At 54.4% G+C, this 26400-nt stretch overlaps 1 protein-coding gene across 6 annotated transcripts in view; it reads right to left on the bottom strand.

Moving 5' to 3' along the window:
• Positions 1–26400, bottom strand: part of SFSWAP (splicing factor SWAP) — a 69471-nt gene that overhangs the window by 19440 nt on the left and 23631 nt on the right. For all 6 annotated transcript variants that reach the window (XM_036108777.2, XM_036108780.2, XM_036108779.2 and 3 more), the window contains 6 exons: positions 18494–18707; positions 16232–16363; positions 15243–15336; positions 14206–14374; positions 7679–7909; positions 6471–6661 (listed from right to left, as the gene is read on the bottom strand). In XM_036108777.2, coding sequence (XP_035964670.2) covers positions 6471–6661; positions 7679–7909; positions 14206–14374; positions 15243–15336; positions 16232–16363; positions 18494–18707 — 1031 coding nt within the window. The remainder of the gene's footprint in view (positions 1–6470; positions 6662–7678; positions 7910–14205; positions 14375–15242; positions 15337–16231; positions 16364–18493; positions 18708–26400) is intronic.

Genomic DNA, 26400 nt, shown 5'->3' with positions numbered 1-26400 from the left:
TCTGCTCCGGGTCGAGTGCAGAGAATCCCAGGGCTGCCATCCGTCTCAGACTCTCCCTCTGTCCCTCCGCACGGGACAGACCCGCGGCACTCACCAGTGACACCCCGAGGCACTCCGAGGGGGCGCACACGGCACCCGGGCCATCGGGCACCGGGAAAGGCTGCATGCCAGCCTGAGACACGGAGGGTGTGCGGTGGCTCACAGGCTGCGCTTCTATTTACCCTTTTACTGCCAACCTGGGGACTCCATCTCTGAACCTCGTACTGTCTCTCTGCCTTTATTCCAACTACTGCCCGTTGTTAGCGACACCTCACCCTGGCTCCACTTGAAGAAACGGGTAATCAAACCAACATTTTCAAAATAGAACTTGTAATCGAGTCACTTATTTATTCTAATAAAATGATTATCGTTCAGAATTAAAGTGAAAATCAGCAACTGTAGGGACCTTTCCCCAACTGAATTAAGATGATTCATTGTGATGACCTCAGCTTATGAGTAGGAAAAGAATATTTAAAAATCCAGCAATTAGACTTGAGAACAAAACAATAAAGGGTAACAAATACCACCAGCTCAGTCACTGTGGCCCAACAGCTAGTCCCAGGGCGCCGCCCCCGTCACGTCTGAAGCTGAGCAGCTCCGTGCACTCGGGAAGGCAGAGACATCCGGACCCTCCCACAGCCCAGCCGCCATGCCAGGGCAGGGGAAGGGCAGGGGAAGGGCAGGGGAAGGGCAGGCTCAGTCACGACCCTCAGGCAGGCTGTGCCTCCCCGTGAGCAAGTGTTGGCACCAAGCTCAAAGACGCACCACCTGGAGATTTCCAGGCCATGCCTGTTCTGCACGGACAGGACGGCGGAAGGGAAGATGTGCTTCGGGAGTTCCAGGCGCAGGCCCGGGGCTCTGGCCACACAAACACAAGGGCAGGGTGCCCCAAGGCCTCGCAGGGGTGCTCCCTCACTCGCTAAGGGACAGGTGTGCATCACCGGCCTCTCCAGCTACCCTGGAGGGATTCCTGCTACACAGCGAGACAGGATGGGGAAATTCAAGGAACACCGAGGGAAGTTTCTCGTGGCCGCACAATAATGACGTGGGCCATAAAACTGTTTCAGGCAAATGTAAGCAAGATGTCTGGACGAGTGCAGTGGACACCTGCCCCCTTCTCGTGCAAATCCTGCCTGTGAGGGCAACGGCCCTTTCCGCCCCTCAATCCATGAATTCCAGAGGCAGCTCACTCTACCTGAGCAGGACACAGACCAGAACAGTCCACCTCCCTGGTCGTCGTGCCGAGGGAGACGCACACGAGCCTAGTCAAGCTGTCCAGGATTTAGGTCTGAGTGGGCAATGAGGTGAGTCAGGGGCTGAGGACGCAGCCGGCCAGGGGACGCGGTGCCTGGAGATGGATCCTTGAGACACCTTCCGAGCCCCGAGTGGGCTGCACCACCCTCATAGCACAGAACAGGAGCCCCACTCTCTATTGGTTTTGCTTAAGCCACGTGGGGGCAGTGGGGTCGGTTTCTGACCCATGCAATCAAAGCCTGACTGGTACAGCAAGCCGGACTTTCAAACCATTAGAAAATAAACTCAGTACCCAACTAGCTATTGACTCTATACTTTGCTGCAACGATGGGAGCGTTCTGTTCCTGCTGCCCGTCCACGGCAGTTAGCTATTGGCCACGTGTGGCTCCGGGACACCTGAAATGTGGCCACTATGACTAAGGACCTGAATTTTGAATTTTCTTTAATTTTTAAAAAAAGTTTTATCATTTATTAGAGAGAGAGAGCACGAGCAGGGGGAGGGGCAGGAGCAGAGGGAGCAGCAGACCCCCTGCTGAGCAGGGAGCCCGACACAGGGCCGAGATCATGACCTGAGCTGAAGGCAGACGCTTCACCGGCTGAGCCACCCAGGCGCCCCGATTTAATCTTTCTTAAGTTAAATTTAAACGACCATGGGTGGCTAGTGGCTACCATATTGAACAGTGCATACCCTGAAAACACCTTTGCCCATAAATGCTATTTCTGGCTTAACCAGAGTCTCCACTGCCTCGCTACCTTTAATGGCACGTACAAGTCACCTGGAAGACAGACCTTGCCTGCGGCTCCCCACCTCCCCACTCTGGTTTCTGAAAGCGCCCGGCAGAGCCCTCCGCGCCCGCGATCAACAAGAGGCTGATGGAAACGCCTGAGGGAGGCATGGCCACGGTGTGCACGCTGACCAGCACCAAACTAGCAGAACTGCCCTTCTGGGCTGGAATACTAATATTCCAGCAAAAATGATCAAAGCACAAACCACCATGAGGGGAGGAGAGGACACAGGTTGGTCTGAGTGGCGTTGGGGAGAATTCGAGGAGGAACTTTGGGAAAATTATGACAGTATTTAAAAACTTACTGCTCCCAGTTTAGGGACACTGGGAAATGACACTAGTCAGTCCTTTGATCACAAGGAAGTATCTGCCAACAAATTAGCACAAAATTAACAACTATTACGTCCTGCTGGGGGAAAACGAATTGCTCAGAAGCAGATGAACATGTACTTTAAAACATAATCTCATTTGTGAAATAACACTACATCAACTATAAAAATGGGATAATTATGCATAAATCTCAAGATTTTACTATGAGTTTGACATTTCAGAGTCTGAAACACATCCTGTGAAACTGCATGTTCAGGGACAACTGGGTGGCTCAGTGTTAAGCATCTGCCTTCGGCTCGGGTCATGATCCCAGGGTCCTGGGATCGAGCCCCGCATCGGGCTCCCTGCTCAGCAGGAAGCCTGCTTCTCCCTCTCCCACTCCCCCTGCTTGTGTTCCCTCTCTCGCTGTGTCTCTGTCAAATAAGTAAATAAAATCTTAAAAAAAAAACAACAACAACCCGCACGCTGGCATCTCTGCTTACTGCCCGTCGGTCCAGGTCCCGCACGGCACCTCTGGAGCTGAGCGCCCAAGCTTTTCTCTGCATGTCCTACTGCGTGGGCGCCACTGCTCACCCGGTTGTCTATGTCCTCACGCCCTCCCACCCGACACAGTGGCCACCGCACGGTGTTCCCGTGGAGCTGCCCCTCCTCGTCAGTGTGCCCTCTGATTCCAGCAGGCAGCTGCGGCACCACCACCCCAACCGTGCCTTCTCCTGCAGACCCTCGGGGGCTGTGCTCATCGCTGGGGCGGCGCCCACCTCCACCGTGTGGGGGTCTTTCGCGCTGGAGGGCCCTCCCTATGTGGTCATGTCCCAGCATGACCAAGGTTCCTGAAGCCTGCCTCCCGGAGGCCCAGGCATCATCCACGTGCTCATCTTCTCGGCTGCCCTGCGTGCTGCAGGACGGTCCTGGTGGTCACATGCAACTGTGTGGTCACTGGGTAAGAAACAGGCTCCTCGTTCATCTTCCAAAGTGTCTTGGTGCTTTGAATACAACAGAGGCTCAACAAACACAGGCTGATTTTTGTTCTCATCTCCTCGCAAACTCTTGCTGGGCCCACAAACTTGGCAGGGTCACTAACCTGAACTGCTGCTCTCTACAGGGAGTCCTGAAATGTGCTGTTACCGTGCAAACGATCACGTGATAACGCAAACGAGCTCAACTTTAAGACCACTGCTTTCTCTTCATTTTGAATCAAGAACATACCCCAAAATGAGACATGTACGCGGATTTCTGAGTACTACTTACGGACATGCTTTTCTGTATCTTACAGACTGCTCAACAACGTACCGTCCGTACCTGTCCACATCGACAAACACACCCCACGACGTGACGTGAGGTTGTACCCAATTACAGAAGACCCCTCTCCTGACACGCAGGTCGGTGGGGCGGACAGAAGGGGCGAGGTGCACGTGGAACGTGCTGTGTACTGCAGGTGGCCTTTGCAGTGAGTGGAAAGGTGAGGGATTTGGTGACTTGCACCGTGTCCAGCTCTATGCTCGTCAAACCGAAGTAATTCCAAGTCGGGCAGGCCATGGTGGACAAAGAGGAAAACCATCGGCGAAACTGGTCACAAAGAGCCATCACAAAAGAGGTCAGCAGCCAGGAAGACATGAGGGGGGACCAGGACGCCATGCAGCCCATAAAAAGTCACTCTGTATCAGGACACTTAAAACCCATAAGCTAAGCAAAGAGATGTCATCTTTCCACCTGTCAGACTGACGAGTCAGGGGCTGGTGGCAGCCGGCGCCGGCAGGGGTATTTTCATACCCCCAGAGAGAGACAAAAACGGCCACAATCGTGTTAGGGGCTCACTTAGCAGCCTGAAATTTAAAAAGCGTTTCTACAGTCAGGGATTCACCCCATGGCTCCACACACTGAAGTGAGTGCACGAGACCCAGGAGCAGGGTTACAGCGCTAAGACGCGGGGGAGGCCTGCACGTCCGCCATAGACTGGGTCAACCTCAGGGCTGGTAGCAGTCCCTCGTCCAATCAATACTCCCCAAGCACGAGCGTGACGGGCACAGGAAAGAGCTCTTCCGGAGGCGAAAAGCCCGACATGCCACAGTAACGCACCGGGCGTGGGCCTAGGATCGTGATATTTCAATCTACACGTGGAAATAGGTTGTTTTCCCTTGAGAATACACAAGAAATAAAATGCAGTATTCACATACCATGGGGTATGATTCAGCTTAAAAAACGACATTGTGACAGGTGACACAGGCTGGTCCCGGAAGAACCAATACTCCACCTCCACGAGGCCCCGAGAGCAGCCAGGCCGACGGCCACAGACGGCGTGGGCGCCAGGGGCCCCCCAGCCAGTGGTTCATGGGGCAGAGTCTCACTCAGGAAGATGACAAGGCCCTGGGGGTGGAGGGTGGTGACGGCGGCACGCGATGCGAGTGTACTCAGTGCTGCTGAACAGTGTGCTCAGAAAGGATTAAGGTGACAAGTTGTATATATGTTTATTTCACACAATAAAAACTGAAATAAATAAAAACTCCATAGGAATTGTGAAACAGGAACACACGAGTAGGGAGGCCTGCTTCCTCCTCATCCGCGCCTCTCCCCTGCACGTGAACGGTCTGTGTCATGCGCACGCACCGCTGTTAATCAAAGTCAAAGCAGATGAGCCGTCACAAGATCCTACCAGGTTTTGAGCCAGGCCTTCTGAGGGGCGTCCCTACGCTGCCCTGCACAGGCGGCTCACACAGGCCTGGGGGCCACACCCCAGCAGCTCCCGAGCCCCCATACATGCCGGAGCTCCACACCCGGGTGGGGGGGCGGGGGGACGGGCATGCCAGCACCTGTGAGTGGAGTGTGCACAGCACGGCCCGCGAAGGCAGGCTAACCTGTCTCCAGAAGCTGCTTTAGGCTAAAATACTTTCCAGGTGAATCTCATTTATGACAATTGCCGATGTAATTAAAGTATTTTTGTTTCAAAGCAATTAAAGACATTATTACCATCTGCTACTACCGTTATGTTTTTCTTGAAATAGCTTAGAAATTACAATCTCTCCACTAGATATGCAAGAAGATTGACTCAGTGATTTAAACAAGAAGCACCAACACTCATTTCTAACGTACGTATGACAGATTCAGAACACGTGCTTGAAAACAAGAAAGGTAGGAGACGCCACCCGTGGATAAACAGGAAAAAAGCCCAAGTTGAAGCCTATCTTGTATTTACAAGGAGAGGATTCTGGTAGCTGTGAGGAGGCAACACAGCAGACTGGGGGAAACTGCGAATCAACGATGAATAATTCCGGCCGTGACCAAGTTTCCACTCAAACACGACGCTGTCAGGAAATACAGATGTGACCATGTAATGTCACCAGCTAAAACAGCTCCGTATGCAGATGTCCACGAGCTACACCATCCACTCCGCGTGCACACGGCCTCAGAACAATGCAGGCCACGCACACAGCCCACTCCGAGCCGCAACCATCCCAGGGGAGGCATGTCGGCCTCTGCTTCTCCCTGACCGAGCCCCAGCCTGGCTCCTGATGGGAGACGGTGGGCTTGGCCGGCAGCAGGAGGCGGGAGCCCGGAACTCAGGGTGAGGTTTTCCTCGGGAAAGAAAGACACCCAGCAAATACGTGCAGCCAAAACCCGTTTCGAGTCACAGCCCTAGACTCTCAGAGACGTCCACATGATCAAGAGCACAGGGCACCTTCTCCATCACTGGGGAAGGCCACTACAAGACAGGCTGGGGACAGTGGAGAAGCCCTGTCCCGAGCCCGGGGCAGGGGAGGAAACGTGCGGAGGGCTGGTCACGGAATTCAAGTACTGGTGTTGACGTGGACCCGAGCGGTCAGTGCTCTGGCCGAGTGTGTCCCCAGGTGGATGCACGTCCCTCCCGGGAAAGCCCCCAGTGGCCTCATGCGCTCTCGGGAGCAGAGGTTCCCGGCCCGGTGTTAGAGGTCCGAGTCTCTGAGACCGCACCCGGCACCTGCCTCGGGTGCTTTGATGGTTTTGACCACACTCTCCCGGGCCCCCTTGGGGCAGGAGACCCACACTCACACGCTTCTACACGGAACGCTGATGTGGACTTTAACTTACCTCCACGCTGAAAGGATTTTCCTCAACTTTTCCGACTTCTGCTTCTGGCAGAGGATTTTTTAAGGTTTGCAAAAATAAAGCTGCTTTCCTTTTACGTTCTGCTTGAAGCTGTTTCTCCTTCGATTCCTTAGACGCCTGGGCCAGCTTCTCTCTGGCAGCAGCTGCGAGTCGGTCCTCCAGCTTTTGCTTTGCTTAAGGAATAAACAGAAGACAGCAATGTTTAGAACATGTGGTATTTTATAAATACCTTGCTATCTTAATTTTCACAGGCAGAAAAAGGGCCACGAAATACAATGCAGTTGTTCTAAAAGATTAATGTGACCCAAATTTCAGGATAAACAAATCCGGCAAATTGAATTTTGAGAGAATTAGTTCAAAATGCGTATTATTAGTATTTCTAGTATTTCACCTTCAGAATCAAAGTCAGAAGGTTGATGGGATTCCACAGCGGGGAGAGCTGGAATCATGGAAACCTGAGAATGGCACTCATCCCCAGCTAAGGGATGCTGCATTACAAGGTTTACTCCAAAGGATCCGACACATTGCTCAGTTACGGCAGTCGGTGTGGATTCAGACTCACGTGCGGAGCCGAGCCTGCTGAGAGCAACTATGCACGAGGCCAGGTCTGAGTAAGCCATCCTTCTACAAATGTTGCTTCATCCGTGCATGCATATACAGAAAAGCAGCATACAAACCCGGGGAGAACACACAGAAGCTGCTAATGCAACTACTTTAGTGCAGAACACAGTGTGTTCTGGAGGAGGGGTGGGAGACTGGGGGGGTGCTGGTGGTGTTGGGGGCAGCCGGCAGCCTGGCCGGGACCCAGCCTGGGCCTGCGTCACCTTGAAGGGTCTGAAGGCTCGGCGGGCAGACCGCCTCACAGAAGGGCATCTCCTTGTTTGGCACAGGACCCGAGCCGGGAACACAGGCTGAGCATTCGCCCCAAGGCGGTGGTCAGAGCGCAAAGGCCCCCCGCCCCCCATGAAAGCACTGTGGGCAGACTCTAGAAACAAACAAGCTGCCAGGGGTCCTGCGTCTGATGCTTAGTGAAGAGCAGTGCCCGCATGCTTGACACCCCCACTGAAGCCCCTTGGTTCTGGTGTCCAAAGACTGGAGGTCCCAGTGGGCAGTCTGCACTGCGGGCTTAGTAGGTCAACCTTGTGTTTACGTACTTTTTCTCTCAAGAAGTTGAAAACATAATGACAAACCTTGCTTCGCTTCTAGCTCCTCCTGGGTAAGTTGAGGCCGCTTCTCCTCAACAACTACACAGGGTGGGGTAACTGCCGGGTTAGTGTTTGTAGCACTACTAGAACTTTCTTGGCCTTCTTTGCCTTCTTCATCATCATCACTGTCATCATCTAGCTTAACACGATTTTTTTCCAGGGGAAGTAGATCATTTTCTTTGGCCTTGATTGCAAAGCTTATTGGAGCAAATGAAGCTATTGAAAAAAGTGAAAATGGTGATACATTTTTAGGTACCTGGAAGCACAGAGCAGAAACCCTCACGGGCCCCACCATCCACATGAGCATCGGCTGGCGGGGCAGCGTCCCGAGTGGAGCCACATCTTACGCAGAGGGAGATTCTAGGGGTAGCGGCCTGCGCCTGTGTGGTCAGAGGGGGCTGTTGAAACGCACGCTGCACGCAGGGAGGCTGGGCTGGCTCACGGGGGGACCCCATGCACGCCTCGCCAGGGACGCAGGCGCTAAGAGTGAGTCAGGGTTGCTGCGTTTGAAAAGGGTCAATTCTCCTTGGGGTTTTCTTTCTTTTTCTGGGCTCAGCATATGGCTGAATTTGCATAGGTCAAACAGGCATATGATGCGACTCCTCTATAAAAAGATATTTCTAAAAAATCCCAACCCTATAAAGTAGCCTCTTCTTACAAAGCGAAGGTTACTGGGCCCAGTCCCTCACTCAGCAAACATCGTAACAGGCACCTACTTCATGCGAGGCATCATGTCAGACCACTGCTGTCACAAAATCTTAGGTGGTTCCGTGTTCTCCCCAAGAATATTTGGGAATTTTAACTTAAGAGAAATACAAAGGCCCAAAAGGAAATAATCTTCTTCCCCGTACCCCCCCATCCACTCAGCACGCACTCGAGAGTCCGCTGCTCTCTCGGACACTAGGGTAAAGGTGGTTCTTAAGGACACCTAATCGACTGTATTAAGGTACTTCCCTTTTAAAAACCATGAATTATCATTTAATGAAAGACATCCAAGTAAACCACAGCAAAGGGAAATTTTAAAGTGCAGTGCACACCAGCGAACTCTGAGAACGCAGGAAGTGCGTTCTGGGTAGGTATGCTGCTTTTGGATGTGCTCGACATTTTCCGTAAGAAAACCGGCAGGTTCCAGCAGAAGGGGCATGTCTGTCGGTGACCGCACACGGGGAGGGGTGGCCCAGCTGGCCCCTCCGGGTCCCACGATCAGCATTTTGCGGCTCCATGGCCACGCAAGCTGGAAGTACGTAACTACCCCAGATCTCTGAAACATAACGACCTTTTGTCTACAATCACCTCGAGCCAGAGCACACCCAGGTGCTCAGTGCTGGGAAAAGCACAGTTGGTAAGTCAAGCGGAAAGTCAGCGTCGCACCGCCTGCGCCCCCGTGTACGACAGACCCCGCCCAGAGGCCACACAGGGGTCCCAAGCACGGTCTGTTAGGAGAGTCCACGGTAACCACTGTCCTGTGCGTGTGTTACACAGTCCATCGTCTGCAGGCACGCTACATCATCTACGGCTGAAATGCTACGATGTCGGGGACTGTGGGGCGGGCAGCGGGGGTAGCGGGGTGGTGTGCTCATCACAGCACGCTGCGTCTGTACACCCCGAAATTTTCTGAGAAAAACAAGTTTAATATTAACCCTTTACTGCCTATAGTAATATGATCTCTAACAAACACAGGCTCAACTGAACTTAAAAGGCAAAAAAATCACTTAAATGTTAATCAAAATTGCTCACAGACTTGGGGCTACAGTATTCTATCTCAAGATAACTTTAATGGTTCTCAAACCATCTCTTCCTCCAAACAGAAAAACCAGCCTTCCACAAATGTCATATTTTAAAATGAAAGCTTCCGGAACACTTTCTGTGCTAACACAACATTTGTAAGGACACTTGGCATTTACGCGTGTGAAACGAGGCCAAAGAGCACGGTTACTGGACACAGACGCTAAAGCTAATTTAGTAACGGAAGGGAGCACCGTGACAGCCCGCGGGCCTCACCTCGCTAGTGCGCAGCCTCGTCAGGGGTGCTGCTGGCCTCCCCGCTCACACACGGGGAACCGAGGTAGTCACTTCCCCAGCGAGCGGAGCCAGAGCGCGGAGGACGGGAAACCTGCCTTCGTGTGAGGGAACCTACCCCGGATCCCCTGCAGCTAGGATGCGCCCTGGCTCCAGCCCCGCCTCCGTCTGCCGGGCCTCCGTCTGCGCGGCCTGCCGCTGCCAGCCTCCCTTCCCCGGCCTCTGCCTCCCTTCCCCCGCTTCCGCCTCCTCCAGCCTCAGCGCACGGACGCCGGCCTGGCCTCTCTCCTCCACCCTCCCCACCTCTGCGGGTTTCGTGTCCTGTGTCCACAGCCTGCTCACCCTGGGCTGCAGGGCGTGGGGCCAACGCGGCTGGGAGCCAGGCCCGAGCAGCAGTCAGTGCGTGTGGAGGCGCCCACAGTGCCCAGGCCTCCATTTTCCGCAGCAGACGCGACTCCACGGATAAGGGAACAGGCTCGTTACTGTCGGCCTTCAGAAGTAACCACGTGCTCTAGGGAAAACTCTGAAGCCGCCGGCGGACAAAACGGAAGACCCGCCGAAGCGCAGACATGAGGAGGAGCCGCCCGCACACACGTGAACGGGGCCACGCCGGAGCATTAGAACCTGCTCCCACAGCGCCGTGCCATGTTTCCGGGTCAGCAGAGATCATTTTTAAAAACCGGAGTATTCTCTCTTGTTCTGGACGCTCCAGTTTATTTCACAGTTTCCCACGACCACCGCCGAGGGTTTACTTCTAAGAGCCTACGCGCCTGCAGTGAGCACCCTGAGCACCCGGCCGGGTGGCCGGGCTGGGCCGCAGCTGTCGGCGCGGAGGCCGGTCTTCTAGGGGCCGCGCCCTTGCACGCCTGTGAAGACAGCTCGCGTCCCCGCGGCCCGGAGCCTCTCCCTCGCTGAGCGCTGTGTTTAACTTGACTGATTTGGGAGGCAAAAAACAGCATTTTGTTAACGAAGATACACTTTAAAAATTTATTTACTGACCAGCTACTTTTCTTCTTTTGTGAGTGATCTGCCCGTGTCCTCAGTCCACTCCCCTCTGCCGCACTGTCTCTTCTCAGCGGGCGCTGAGCTCTTCCCACAGCGCGCACAGCTCCGCTTCTCCTCCTGCCGTGTGAGCCGTCTGTCACTGAACTTCGTCCAGGTCCTGCCCCCGTCAGACCTCCTAATCTTTCCTTAGGATTTAGGGCTTCAATTTTTAGAAAGTCTATTCCAACTCTTAGATTATAAAAAAGAAATTACCTTTATTTTCTTCCATCTTCATGGTTCTTTTAAAAAAAAAGATTTTATTTTAAAGAGAGAGAGTGTGTGTGCAGGAGCTGAGGCAGTGGGACAAGCAGGCTGTGACCTCAGCGCGGAGCCCGACGCAGGGCCGGATCCCAGGACCCCGAGATCACGACTGGAGCTGAAATCGAGTTGGTGACTGCGCCAAGCAGGCGCTGCTTTATGATTTTTTTTTTTCATGTAAATACATAATCTGTCTGGAACTACTGTTGTCAGACGTGAGGCTGAAGTCATATTCATTTGTTCTCCGTAACGGGGGGCCGGGCTTGCCGACGTGAGTTACTTTCGCACTGAAGAAGCTTCGCCGTCCACACTGCACGACACGCCGGCGCCTGCCGGGGACCTGCCGCCGGGCCCCGGGCCGCCCCGCACTCCCACGGGCCTTGGGTGGCGCAGGCTCTTCTTTCCTGTGGGAGCAAACCTGACCCAACGCAGTCCTTCCAGCGGCCTGTGCTCTGGGACTTGGCCGAACCCGTGCATGTCCCCTAAGTTCTTCCAGACCTATACGTCCATCACACTACCTCTTCTCGACACGACAGTGGCAACTTATACTTTCCCAATTTTTTATTTTCAAATTCATTCAAATTTAGGGTTATATGTATTATTCCTGCGCACTCCGAAAATCTGATTTTCTTCACCCACTGTATGCTGTGTATCCTATCCGCCTGCACAACAATATGCTTCACTGGCCTTTTCCTACATCCTCGCTGGGTCCGGCTCTGACACGTACTGTTCCCCCTCTCCTGCGTTCCTCAGATGCGTTTTATGCTTTCTAGGTTCTTCTTCTTCTTCTTCTTTTTTTTTTTTTTTTAAGATTTTATTTATTTATTTGAGAGAGAGAATGAGATAGAGAGAGAGCCTGAGAGGGGGGAGGGTCAGAGGGAGAAGCAGACTTCCTGCTGAGCAGGGAGCCCGATGCGGGACTCGATCCCGGGACTCCAGGATCATGACCTGAGCCGAAGGCAGTCGCTTAACCAACTGAGCCACCCAGGCGCCCCATCTTCTTCTTCTTTTTTAATATTTATTTGTCACAGCGAGAGAGGGAACACAAGCAGGGAGAACAGTAGAGAGCGGGAGAAGCAGGCTCCCCGCGGAGCAGGGAGCCCGACGTGGGGCTCGATCCCAGGACCCTGGGATCATGACCTGAGCCGGAGGCAGACGCTTAGCTGATTAGGCCACCCAGGCGCTCCAACGTTCTAGGTTCTTGAGCCGAATGCTTGTCACAGGTTTTCTTTACCAACACTGAGCATACAAAAGCTATGTAAATTTTTGTTTGACAATTTTGCTGCATTTGACAATTTTTTGACAAGAAATATTCCCATTGGGGGTGCCTGGCCGGCTCAGTCAGCGGAGCGAGTGACTCTTGATCTCAGGGTTGTGAGTTTAAGCCGCATGTTGGGTGTAAAAATTACTTAAAAATGTTATCTTAAAAAAAAAGAAAAAGATTTCTTTGACTCATTATTTTGGAGTGTTGACGCGTCTGGAAGTGTCTTTGTGCCCGGGAGCATCCGGAATACTTCTCCTTCAGAATTCCAGACACACCCTAATTATCTGGCATTTATTGCTGCAGATACGGGTCTGACGTGCCAATCTGCCTTTCCTCCGCCCGGGGCACAACCTGCCCGTTCTTCTCTCTGGATGCTTTCCTGCACCTCCACCTCCTCCCCTGGAGATCTGAGAACAATCTGCAGCCCATCTTCGCACCCGGGGTGATTTTCAGGCTTTCAGTGTGTTTCACCGTCTGGAGGCTGTTCCTAGGCGACCCCTGCGGATGCGCGGCCACCAGCGGCCCCACGTCCCACACTCAGTCGCGATGCCACCCTGGCACCCACGCGCTCCGCGGCTCCACACCGGACAGTCACAGGCGCGGGCCGGGCTCTGTGAGACGGCTCTGAGCGCAGCGGGAGGGGAGCGGGCCGTGTGGTCCCAGCTGCCCCACTGCCCGACGATCGCGGCGGTGTGGGGGCAGCCCTGGCTGAGGGGCAGGCCTCCTGCTGCCCCCGGCTGCTCTGGCCTCCCACCCGCCCCCTCTCTGGTTGGCAGAGGCTGCCATGGCCTGGGGGTCACTGCCACCGAGCCCCAAAGTGTCCCTCTCTCCTCTATGAACTAAATTCCAGGCGGGCTGGCCTGTCCTTCTGAAACACGGATAGTAAATACCTCCCCCTGCTTCTGCAGCAACAACTGATTTTATTCTCCACTTATTATGTTCCTTTGTCATTTCGATGAGAGTCTGCAGGTGGCTGGGAAGGGTGAGAGATTCAGCAGGTGTGCTTAGGTAACTCCTGGAATGAGAGGCTCGACTGAGTTTCCCCGGTCAGTCACCCATCTGCGCCGGGCTGGTTACTCCAGATCACCACCCTATCCAACAAGGCAGCTCGATGCAAAGCACCTCTGCCCCAGCAGCTCGCCCTCCCCCAACTCTCTGCAGCTCTGTGTCCGGCATCAGCCCCACCAACAGCTCCAGGCGACTCTCTGCTGGGTGTCCTCACAGTCACCACCTGGATGCAGTCACTCCTCTGATCTGGCACCTGCGACGACCAAAGTCCCAGCGCCCCACGAGCTGGTTGTGGGGCCGCGCCCCCCAGCACCCAGCCACCACTCTGACCACGCCTCCTGTGTGCACCTGCATGCAGCTCCGGCCATGCGGCCTCTGCCTGGGACTGCGGCCCTGTGTGGGGTGCCTGGTACTCCACCAAGTCTCTCTCGTCCCTGCCACGTGGGACTCACTGCAGCTTCCTACGTCTCACCCACACTGACCTGTGCCAGCCCCCCACCCCACCCTTTTTAGTATATCGACGCTTTCTGTGTAGGCCTGTCTGAACAGAAGAAAGTCGTTCTAAGAACATAAATGGTGACAAGGTGCAGGGAGTGGAGGAGTGCCCGGGAGAGGGCCTCAGGACACAGAGACAACTAATCTCACTGGTGCCAGAGTCCGTACGCGAGCGTGGCTGCCAGAGTCCAAGGAGGAACCAAACACCCAGGACACGTGCTGAACATTTCCGTTAAACTTGCTAGAACAGACCACGAGACAAAGCTGTACCTCAGACGAGCTCCTATCCCAATGGCCCCACACTCCAAATGAGGAAAGACCGCGAGGTAGGGGAGCTTTAGGACAGCAACCTCCCGGAGGTGACGAACCCCCCCACCCCCGACCTGACCTGACGTCTGCGAGGGCGGGACTGGCAGCGGCCTACCTTTGACCAGCTTCCCGTCTGCCACAGTCTTACTGGATGACGCCTCCTTCTTCCCCGTGGGGCCGCCTCTCGCTGCGTCGGCCGAGTCTTCACACACACCCTCCTCCCCACCGTCACTCGGCTTTTCGGGAGCAGATTCTGCAGGAGCCTCTTCTGGTGCTGACACAGCCTAGAGATTGAACATGACGGTCAACGGCGCCGTCAGAGCCACCCAGGGTTTGTCACAGACAGACAGACTGACTTGCCACCTCCTGACACAACACAGCAGAGGGGGAGCGCAAGGAGGTTCTCCCTCTGGAAGGACAGAATGCCTCTAAAAGCTGTAACGCCGTCTTGGGGGCCGACGCACACTGCCCTTTCTTCGGACACAGATGCCTGAGAACCCTTCCAGAGTATCAGATCATGCCCGTCGGCTGCACATGAGTCATTTTTATCAGTCTGAGCAATTACAGATACAAGTCTGAAGAACGCCACTGATAAGAAGCAAGGCCTACATCATTTACCAAAATAGGTTTGAACCCAACAGGCACCCACGTAACCAGGGGAGCACTGCAGGAGAAGCGTTACAAGGACAGGAGGAGCGGCATCCAGCAGGCGTGCGAGTCCCACGGCGGGACGCTGCACGGCAGCCGGCCGCCCCCAGGATAAAGGCCCCACCACGGGCAGCGCCGGGCCAGCACTGGCCATGAGCACCACGCTCACATTCTACATACGGACAGATATGTTAGTGCAAAAGAAACAGGGAACAGGGCCTCCACCAAAAGCTGTTAAAGATAATAGCCAACCAAAACATCAAAGGCTTCAAGAGACAGGATTCTCCGTTAGAACACGCTGATCATCAATGAACTATGCATAGGGGTCAAAGTTTTCAAAGGATCCCAAACACAGGTTTCAACTCTGAAAGGTGCATGACCCTCGCAGACGGAGTACAGCCAGGAGCCCTTTGCTGCGTCCTGAGAATAAGTACCAAGTATTCCTGCACCTGTGCACCAGCCAACACAGAGGCTCCCGGCCTCCCCGGCCCCGCAGACAGGTACCTGTGCACTGTCGCCCCCTTCCTTCTGGAGGAAGAACTGCTTCTTGAACTCGTAGTAGGCATTATACTGGTGCCAGGGCTGCAGGAACTCGAACCTAGGAGCAGAGACGAGGACGAGTCAGCTACGCGGACACACGGGGCTCCTCCAGACGGCTCGCTGCGAGCAGACGCTGTCCCACATGCTCTCCAACGACTAACTCGAGCCAGTTACCCCAACAGCCGTGCACGGTAGGATGGCTGGATCCTACCCACTTCTTGGACAAGGGAGACCGAGGCACAAGGAGGCCCAACCGACTAACTTGAGCCAGTTACCCCAACAGCCGTGCACGGTAGGATGGCTGGATCCTACCCACTTCTTGGACAAGGGAGACCGAGGCACAAGGAGGCCCAACCGACTAACTTGAGCCAGTTACCCCAACAGCCGTGTGCGGTCACAGAATCACATGTAAGCGCAACCTCATGCTGGCTGGCTCACACCCGAGGCGTGGAACATTATTTGATTAAATGGCAGACTCTTTTCCCTGGTTCTTTGTTTTGTGTTTCTTTATAAACACATATCTTTTTTTTAAACTTGTATTTTTCTAGCTGGCATATGTATCTTTCCAGTTTTTATTTTCACTTTATTTGGTTAACAAACAGTCTGATATTCGTTTCAGGTGCACGGGGTACTGACTGAACACCTCCATGCACCCCCCGGTGCTCCCCAGGACAGGTGCCCTCCTTCATCCTCGTCCCCACCCCCTAGATGGCAGATTCTTGAAAAGCAGGAACTCCAGCCCTGTTTTAGGTAAACTTCAACATTCTTAAAAACAAAACAAACAAAAAATCCACCACACAACTGTAAGTAATTCAGCAAGGTGATTATAAGACGTATTTATGTAAACACACGAGGATTAAAAACATTAATGAAAGGAATCACGTAGCTAGACTAAAACCAAGCTAAGTGAAATGCCACACACCCGTATCCATCCCCCGCGTTCCATTCCTCACCTCTGGTCGTTCTTGGCACGGACGCTGGTCTCAAACTTGAGGCCGTTGCGAGCCACGTATTCTGCCAGCTTGTCGATCACGGGCTGAATGTCGGGGGGCGGGGGGATGATGGCCGCCACGGGAGCAAGTGCACTGCAGAGGAGAGCTCCGTCACACTCCCAGTGCAGGGGCGCCCGAAACCACCAGCTGGTGGACAAGCGCAGCGCGCTGCGGGGGGCTCTGAGCGTCCTGGGCCACACCCACACGCAGTGACACACACGCACACACACGGAGACTCTATCTGAGCACACCTTCAACCACAAACAATTAATCAAAGTCAGCTCCTTGAAAATGGACCAAAATATCATTGCCAATGGTAAAAATGGGGTTTTATGGAAAATAAGACTTTAAACCATTAAAACAGGTTTATTTTTTCCCCTAACGTTTCCCTCCAGTGATAAGCCAATTCTTAGAAGCAACCAAGAATAAGTCATGCGTTGATTCTTTTTCACATTAAAACAGAGGACATGCACTTCAACATCCTCATTTTGTGCCCCCTTTCTCAGCACGGTCAGAAAGAAGGTCATTTTGCAGAAACACCCAAGTGTTCTGTCAAATTTCAACTGCAGGCACCCAGCGCTCCTGACAAAGCGCCCACAGCGCACTCGCCCACTCTGCAGACCCCAGATGTTGGTGTAAGACAGGTGTTGGGGCCCAGTCCCTGCCCCACTGTCACTTTTGTTCAACGCTCAGCTGGTCTGGCAGCCGGCCCCCATTTGCCTACAGCTTCTGGGAGTCACTTCCATCGACTTTATAAATCCTGCATTTCTTGGAAATAACTGCAGCTTCACTTCCCCTTGACTTTACGAAGAACTGCCCAACTGAGATGTCAGAACATCAGAAAGCCCAGATGTGGGGGGTCAGGGTGGTGTGGGTGCTAAGGATGCAGGGGTTATGGGGACTGTGGGGTGCTGAGGATTCAGGGGTTATGGGGGGTAGTGGGGCGCTGAGGATGCAGGGGTTATGCGGGGTAGTGGGGCGCTGAGGATGCAGGAGTTATGGGGCGCTGAGGATGCAGGGTTTATGGGGGAGCGGGGTGCTGAGGATGCGGGGGTTATGGGGTAGTGGGGCGCTGAGGATGGAGTTATGGGGCGCTGAGGATGCAGGGTTTATGGGGGAGTGGGGTGCTGAGGATGCGGGGGTTACGGGGGAGTGGGGCGCTGAGGATGCGGGGGTTACGGGGGAGTGGGGCGCTGAGGATGCGGGGGTTACGGGGTAGTGGGGCGCTGAGGATGCGGGGGTTACGGGGGAGTGGGGCGCTGAGGATGCGGGGAATATGGGGGTAGTGGGCGCTGAGGATGCGGGGATTATGGGGAGTGGGGCGCTGAGGATGCGGGGGTTACGGGGGAGTGGGGCGCTGAGGATGCGGGGAATATGGGGGTAGTGGGCGCTGAGGATGCGGGGATTATGGGGAGTGGGGCGCTGAGGATGCGTGGGTTATGGGGGAGTAGGGCGCTGAGGATGCGGGGGTTATGGGGGTAGTGGGCGCTGAGGATGCGGGGATTATGGGGAGTGGGGCACTGAGGATGCAGGGGTTATGAGGGAGTGGGGCGCTGAGGATGCGTGGGTTATGGGGGCGTGGGGCGCTGAGGATGCGGGGGTTATGGGGGAGTGGGGCGCTGAGGATGCGGGGGTTACGGGGTAGTGGGGCGCTGAGGATGCAGGGGTTATGGGGGAGTGGGGCGCTGAGGATGCGGGGGATATGGGGGTAGTGGGCACTGAGGATGCGGGGATTATGGGGAGTGGGGCGCTGAGGATGCGTGGGTTATGGGGGAGTGGGGCACTGAGGATGCGGGGGTTATGGGGGAGAGGGGCGCCGAGGATGCGGGGCTTATGGGGGAGTGGGGCGCCAAGGATGAGGGGATTATGGGGGAATGGGGCGCCGAGGATGCGGGGATTATGGGGAGTGGGGCGCCGAGGATGCGTGGGTTATGGGGAGTGGGGCGCCGAGGATGCGTGGGTTATGGGGGCGTGGGGCGCTGAGGATGCGGGGGTTATGAGGGAGTGGGGTGCTGAGCATGCAGGAATTGGGAGTGATGTGGGGTGCTGACTGGGAATCAATTTTCTAAGTGTTCACGTCATGACGATTTGCGCCATCAGCTCCGTAACTTGGGTATTTGGACACTTAAACCCTCAGGCGACAGAGACCCTGCTCGAGAGCCAGACCGAAGACCCCTGCCCGAGAGCAAAGAAGTGCCTGCCGATGGGCAGAAGTAGGCGTACCTTGTGGTGAGGGTGGCGGTCACCCCGCTACTGGTCTCTGCTGTGGTTGGGGGGGGCGGGGGCGTGGTCCCGGGGGGTGGCGGGGCGGCGGTGGCCCCCCCAGCAGGCAGGGTGCTGTAGTAGGCGGCCACGTCGACCCCCGGCGGGGGGGGCGCCAGGCAGTAGGTGCCGTCAGGCAGCATGTAGTAGCTGTAGTACACGGCGGCCACGGTCGCTGCGGAAAGACACGTGCAGCGTCACTCCATCGGTGACCACACCGTTTCTAGAGGTTTCTGATTTGAGGAAGGCTGCCCATGGGACAGGTGATCTGCAGGAAGCGGGCAATGTGGGGACACACACCCGGGGACAACGGACCGCGAGGGGGCAGCAAACACGCCTATGAGAAGTCCGCTCTCGATGAGCGCTGGCGTCCTTCCCTCGCGTGGCACGCGTCTACAAAGCCGTTTGCTGTAACCGCCACCCCCCCCGGATGCACAGCCGCGTACCTACCACATCCCCACGGACGCAGCTCTGCTGTCACGGACAGCGACTCACGACAGCCTCCTACACAGTCCGGCACACATGCAAGTGCCCGCAGGGCAGCGGCCCACCGTTCCAGTAATTAAAAGTCCTATACGCTCATTCATTCTTCTTATTTTTTTGGAAAAATACTTAAAACCAGCTAAATCGTATAAGATTCAATCATCCAATTAAGAATTTTATTTCTAATCCTGTTGTGGATATGCAAATGGTTCCGACTGCATTGAGATTTAATTTCCTTTTCGTTGGGAGAACGGTGAAAAGATCTTTCCAGTTAAAGAGCTTTATTTTGAGGGCGCCTGGGTGGCTCAGCGGGTGAAGCGTCTGCCTTCGGCTCAGGTCATGATCCCAGGGTCCTGGGATGGAGCCCTGCATCGGGCTCCCTGCTCGTCGGGAAGCCTGCTTCTCCCCTGCCTGCTGTTTCCCCTGCTTGTGCTCTCTTAGACTCTCTCTCCCTCTCAAATTAAAAAAAACTTAAAAAAAATTTTTTTTATTTTGATTTTCAATTAATTCACTTTTAACAAGAACATATATGAAGAGCGGGCGCTTCACCGTGACCCTGGTCCCAGTGACGTGTGCTATGCGGGGAAACGCAGCGGGACGGCAACTTGCACAGCTAGGCCCCAGCCCTTCCCGAGGCTGGAACGAAGCACAGATGACTGGCTGCAGGCCCACCCACAGCTGCTAAGGGCTCACTCTTTGTTCACCGAGAGTGTGAGCTCCCAGCTTGTCCTCTCTTGATGTCACGCACTGACCGCGGTTACACATTCACAACAACACCCTGAGCTTTCATAGACACTGGCCCCAGATCCTGGTGGCGTGATCCCTGCCCAGCGTTCTCAATCACATCTCTGCAGGAAGGCGGGGCCCATCCAAGACCGCCAGCTGGAGGCAGGGGCAAGCAGGGATGGCAGGAAAGGCACGTTCACTCTGTAACCCAGCACGGAGCACGCAGTGTTCATCAGACGGACGGACAGATGCGGCGGTTCCAATGGAAGCTTTTCCTAACCAAGCCAGGCGATCGCACACAAACCTAAGCCTGTCAAATCCAACGCCGTCCTTGCGAGAATGGAAATACAGTTCCCACCCACTCGCCTTCAGGCGGTCAGGCTACCGGGGTCCCTCTTCTCAGCCCCCAGGCAAAACCACCCCACGGAGAAGGAGACAATGTGGCATCAGCGGGAACAGAGCATAACCCTGACCTGCCTCGGAGAACACCCGTGTGCAGCCCAGGGTCTCCAGGAGAGGGGACAGGACACATTTACTGTCTTGTCCAGAGTGTCACATCTCAGTGGAAGGACAAACACCCGCTCCTGTCCTGGACAGTCAGCCTCCTGCCTGAAAACAAGCCAAAGTACATTTTAAATCATAGCCATGACCAGTGAGCCACGTGAACTCATAAAAATAGAAACAGTTCACAAGTTTGGACCAACAGCGTAGGTCGGGCAATCGTAGTGTAACGCATCCTTCGTGCAACAGAAGTCAATAAATGGTTTTCAGAACTGAGTACCATCCCTTTGAAGTACTTGTCTGCAGATTAACCATCAGTCCACAGGACTTTCCTGAACTGTCCATCATGTTAAATCGAAACAGTGTTAGAAACAGTGCTCCTGGCACGCTGGCAGATTAACTCGGGAATCCACCCTCAGGACACGTGAAGACACTGGCTAAGATAAAGCAGAAACTCTCAGGCACAGCGGAGCTCACAAAAAGAGGCGGCTCTGTCTTCAGGTGGGAAAATGGGAGCCCACCCGAACCTGAACGCGCCCTCGGCCTGGGCTGCCCCGGGACCGCAGCAGGGGGTCGAGCTGGGGCAGAGGCGCTGAGCGGGTGTCCCCAACAGACGTGTGCAGGCGGTCCGCTCCACCCTCTCGACATACACGTGGTGAGCCTTCCAGCAGAGTCTTCACCACACTTTGCAAACATGCACAGGAATTTGATAATCTCCATTTATCCAAAAATAATGCTGACAGCCACCCAACATCGCTGTCTAGTGAGGTGTGGGGTGGCTCGCTGGCTGGCAGGCCTCCCACTGCGGGATGCAGGCGCCACGGCAGGTTTAACAAGTCCCCTTTCAGCTGGAGCCTCACTTTGAGGACTGCCAGGGGCGAAAAGCCTTCAGGGAGAGGGTCCCCAACTCTGGGGCCCGGGGCCTGACGGTGGCGGTGAACGGCGGCAGCCCGACACCCAGGCCTTGCCCGTCGCACCACCTCTGGGTCCCACTCCCGAGAGGAGCGCCTCCCTCCCGCACTTCTGACGCCGGCACATCCTGCAGTGTCCTCCGCGTGACGCGCCCCCCAGCTCCCGAAGTCTGACCGCCGGCACCTCCCCCATCCCAGGCCGACTCGAGGGGGCCCTGCTTGCCCGGGGCTCCACGTCCTAAGAGCAGCGGCGGGCAGCCCCCACAGCCCCCCGCAGATGGCAGGCACCTGCCCAGCACTTAATGAGTGAGGCCAGCGACACCAGCCAACAGCAAGGCCCGGGAGCCTTTCCTGACACCTCGTGCTAAGGTACGCGGGCACACGGACTCCCCCTTTTATCTCTGAAGCCGTGAGCTCGACGTCACAGACCCTTTAAAACGGCCGACAGAGTGCACACTTTTTCTGTATACACCCCCCCGCCCCAACTCAGAGATTCTCATGAACACCAAGTTTTGAGACTCCCCGGACCAGACCGCAGACAGGACATACAGGTGTCTGGTGCTCCAAGACCGAGCTCCCTTAAGCTCACCGTCACGTTGTCATGATGGGGTGCAGCGTCCCAGAGGGCTCCTACCGCTTTCTCTACCACTGGACGTCCGCAACATAACACACCTCAGTAGCCTTGCTGTCCTCCACATTTTAGGCTGAATGTCTGAGAGGCGAGTGGGTTTCACAGGACGTTGAATGCCATTATTAGCATCATGAGCACCACCAATCCTACTCCAGATGAATCCAAGAAAGACGTCTCAACGGCACCTACGTTTCCTAAAGGCAGACGTAGCTGTTATGAAAAGAATCCAGCTACTTCAGAGCGTAAGGCACATTCGGGAGCACCTCTTTCCCAGACTGCAGCTGCTTAGAGATGGACAGAACCACGTAACACGGGGGCAGATCAACACACCTGACTTCCTTCCAAAGCCCTTCTATTCAACTGGCTTCCTGCAAAAATCAGAGCCAATTTACTGATATCTTATGTGGTCTTAATCTCATATAAACTTAACTCCCGGAAGAGAATCCTGGGGTCAAAAGGGTTCTTGGAGATGAGGGGGCTGGTGAGCAACCCCTTCTGTGTAAGCAGCAGTTCGGGGAAGACAACGTGGCTCTGTACTGAGGATGAAAATGCCTTTACTGAGTGCTGTGGAACCAATCTATTTTACCCATACAAGACGTCTGGACGATGGAGTATGACCAGCGGAGCGGCTGTAAGCGGCGGCCATGACACAGCCCCTGGGCCTGCACTTCACTGCGCGCCCCCCCCGCCGCCCCGCCCTGTCCAAGCCCAGGTGAGCAGCTTGGCCTCCCCTGGACCTGCAGACGGTCCTCCCCATGCACCCCAGGGACCTTCCTAGCGAGTTTAATGGCTTTAAATCCTCTTTGTGCTTGATGATTCCAGAATTCCTACATTCAGCTCTGAGCTGAACTTGCACATTAACCGCCCACTCCACACCCGCACTGGGACGTCTCACAAACAATTCACTCGAGTTGAGTCCAGATCAGGATCCCTGCCTCCTCCCCACACACCTGCTCTCTCAGGGAGTGGCCATGCCGTGCCTGCGGGTGGGTCAGCTGCACTGCACGCTTCCTCCCAGACCCCTGCTCTAAAGCTCCAGGAGCACTGCCTGGACCAAACAGAATAGCAACCTCCCCCCCCGGAAACCCTCCTATCTCTCCCCACCCAGGGCTCAGGCCACGTTCCCTGCCCTCTGTCCTACCACTCCCCAGTTCCACTCTCCTTGGGCCTCTGGCTTGGAGGGCCTCCCCAACGATGTCCACCGGCACAGTGACCTCCTCTCGGGCTCTCAGTTCCATGATTTTCCACGACAGAAGGAACCTTGTTCGCTGCTATTCCCAGCACGGCGCGAGCACAATGCCAATCTGTGCAGTGACTATGAGTTACATGCACGAGGATGAGACATGCAATGGCGGTAGGCTTCTCTGCAGCAGTAAGGGCCACTAGAAAAGGGTGGCCCAGAACTTCCAACGCCCGAGGGACAGTATTCAACGCACAATTCTAGGCCTGTCCAAACCACTTACCATATGCGAGAGCAGAATCAGGGCACCCTAAAACATGTGTGTTCCTGCGTACCCCACCGGAGCGCGTGCTAAACCAAGTACAGAAGTAAACATCACACACACCAGAGGAAGCTCAGGCAGTAACCCGGGGCATCGGCGAAAGCCTGGAAAACACCGGGCTGCAGGCTGAGAGCGTGGCCACTTCACACGGGTGCAGGGGCGAAGGGGCTCAGCAAACACAGCTGTGAACGTCACCAGAACGCGGACTGGAGCACGCGCCGTGCCTACCGGGCCCGCAGGTGACCAAGGCATCTGAACGACGATGTGCTGGGGAGGCGGCCCACCCCCAGCCGCCCTGCAAATGCCGGGCTGGAGGTCACGGCAGCTCTGTCTGGCTGACTGCCTACAGCACCCAACAGCTGGGGCTACTCTAACGCAGGGCGCAGGGCGTAAAGACAGGCCTCAGACTTACGGAGAGTCAGGGCAGGAGACTGATAAGCCGTTCCTGTATCGTTCTCTTTTGAATTTTGATGATAAAGTAGAGATTTAAGTGTATCAGTTAAAGTTACAAAGTAACCAAAGCAGAGATGAAACACTTAAGAAGTAAAATTTGGGGTGTGAGAGAGCACCAGTGAGCTCAATTATCATCCATCACAGCAGGAAGACAACAGAGAATCCAACCCAGGGCAGATAAATCCCGAAACAGCGCTACAGACCCGTGACTTAGAGGGTAACCATCAAGAACTCAAAGACAAATGGTTAAAAGGAAATACTGTGAAACAATGTGTGTGTGGGGGGGAAGGGGGGTTCGACCAATACTTCTCATAAAAAGCATTTATTACATTACTTGAAAGTGTATTACTCTGACTCAAGTAATTTTTAAAGTATCCTAATTATAATCAAAGAGATGATGAGTATCTGACCCTCCAGTGCCCCCTGAATGCCGGGAAAACAGCATCATTCCCGCTCCTCCTCAGTGTGTTACTGCGTGTGTCCATCCAGCCACTATTAATAAATACGTCCTTGTAGGAGCGAGGCGTCTAGGGGCTGGAGGCCCCGCAGTATCCATGACAGACCAGTCCTGTCCTCCTGCCGCTTCTGTACAGCAAGTGAGGATATGAAGTAAACCAGACACTGAGAATGGCCAAGAGAATATGAAACCCTGTGAGAAGGGCATGAAATGGGGAAGACCGTCAGCAAAGCCAGGGGAGGTATGACCTGAGAGGGACAGTGTTTCACGCCAAGGAGGAGCCAGTGCAAAGGCCCTGTGGTCAGATCCCACTTAGCACACTTCAGGAACAGGAAGAGCACACTGGGGGGCAGTGGAGGCGAGTTTCTGGAATCTCAATGGGATGGGTAACCACAAGGAGGTTCTGAGTAGAGACGTGATGACACGGGGTTCAACTTCGGGATCATACTGGGCTGTAGGAAGGCAGCACCAGGACCGAGGAGGCTGACAGTCAGCGGCTGAGACCACAAGTGGACCTGGTGAGGAGTGCCAGATTTGGGACAGATCCTGAACGAGGTCCCCAAGGACGTATAGCGTGATTACACATGGGTATGAGAGACGAGAAGACTTGCATGGCGCCCGCTGCTCTGGCCTGAACTGGGGGTGTGAGGGGAAATCGGGGGTCGTGCTGCAGATGCTGCAGATTCAAGACCTCCACTGCCCAGCCCATCGGTGACGGCAAGAAGGCAGGGAGGTCGGGGATGCAGACACAGATCTGTACCAACAAGATGTGGGAACATTTCCTAAGAACACAAACAACATACTTAAGAGCGGGATTTTACCAAAACTGATCTTTGCTATAACTTTAAAGTCTATAGAGCTTTCATATAAAAAGAAGTCAGTAAAATGAAGACATTTATATTCAAGTAAGGTCTCTTGCTAATTCTGGGATAGAGCATGGTTGGCAAATGTTTCCTACAAAGAGCCAGACAGTAAATATATTACTCTTTGTGGACCAAGAGGCAAAATTGGGGGCATGATATACTCAGAGAATAAGAAAAAATAAATTCCCACACATTTTTTAATTGATGAAATTCCAAGTATAATAAAAATACCTGCAGGCCGCCCACCTGGCAGCTTCCGTTCACCCTAGCTACACCTCCCTCCCCTCCACAAACTGGAACGCTTGTTTCTGTTTTCCAAAAGTCACACTTTTTTTTTTTTTTTAAAGATTTTGTTTATTTATTTGACAGAGAGAGATACACAGCGCGAGAGAGAACACAAGCAGGGGGAGTGGGAGAGGGAGAAGCAGGCTTCCCGCAGAGCAGGGAGCCCGATGCGGGGCTCGATCCCAGGACTCCGGGATCATGACCTGAGCCGAAGGCAGACGCTTAACGACTGAGCCACCCAGGCGCCACCAAAAGTCACACTTTTCTCAAGAGCTTTTAGAAACGCTCTTCTAACCTCAGCAGTTAATAACTTCAAAAGTGTTTTCTTTTTTTTTAAGATTTTATTTATTTATTTGACAGAGAGAGAGAGAGACCGTGAGAGAGGGAACACAAGCAGGGGGGAGTGGGAGAGGGAGAAGCAGGCTCCCCGCCGAGCAGGGAGACCGATGTGGGGCTCGATCCCAGAACCCTGGGATCATGACCTGAGCCGAAGGCAGACGCTTAACGACTGAGCCACCCAGGCGCCCTTCAAAACTATTTTCAAACATATGGAAAAGTCACAGGAGTACCATCTGTCCTCACTCCCACCATTATTTGGGTTTTCCCGTATTCCCTTCTATTGTGTGACCACACGTTCAGGGGTTTCTGAGACACGGGTGGATTCTATGGAGAGGATGATATGCATATTCCCAAACACTTGGGGGTCTGATCTCCGACTTAGGTTCACAGTCAACCAATAAACACACAGAACATGCAACGCTGTAGATAATTTCCCAAATCACAAGTGAGGTTCCTTTACCCCTATTTCACATTCAAGCTAAAGCTAGACTCCAGGGGGTGGGGGGATGGGTGGAGAGAGCCACCGGCCAAAAGAAGTTACTGCACACGCCCCGGGGGGTGCGCATAGCAGGACCGAGGCCCGAGTGGCCCCTCCCGTGTAGTTAACAGCTGACAGACCGGCGTCAGAATAAGTAATTTTCATGGTGATTTCACTATGTAACATAAAACTCCATGAGACTACCTATTCTGTTGAAAAGAAACCTTAATAAAGGTTTT

The sequence above is a fragment of the Halichoerus grypus genome, chromosome 13 (assembly GCF_964656455.1).
Source record: "Halichoerus grypus chromosome 13, mHalGry1.hap1.1, whole genome shotgun sequence".
Lineage (NCBI taxonomy): Eukaryota > Metazoa > Chordata > Mammalia > Carnivora > Phocidae > Halichoerus > Halichoerus grypus.
Note: the sequence above shows the minus strand (reverse complement) of the source record. Positions and strands in the feature narration are given on the sequence as shown.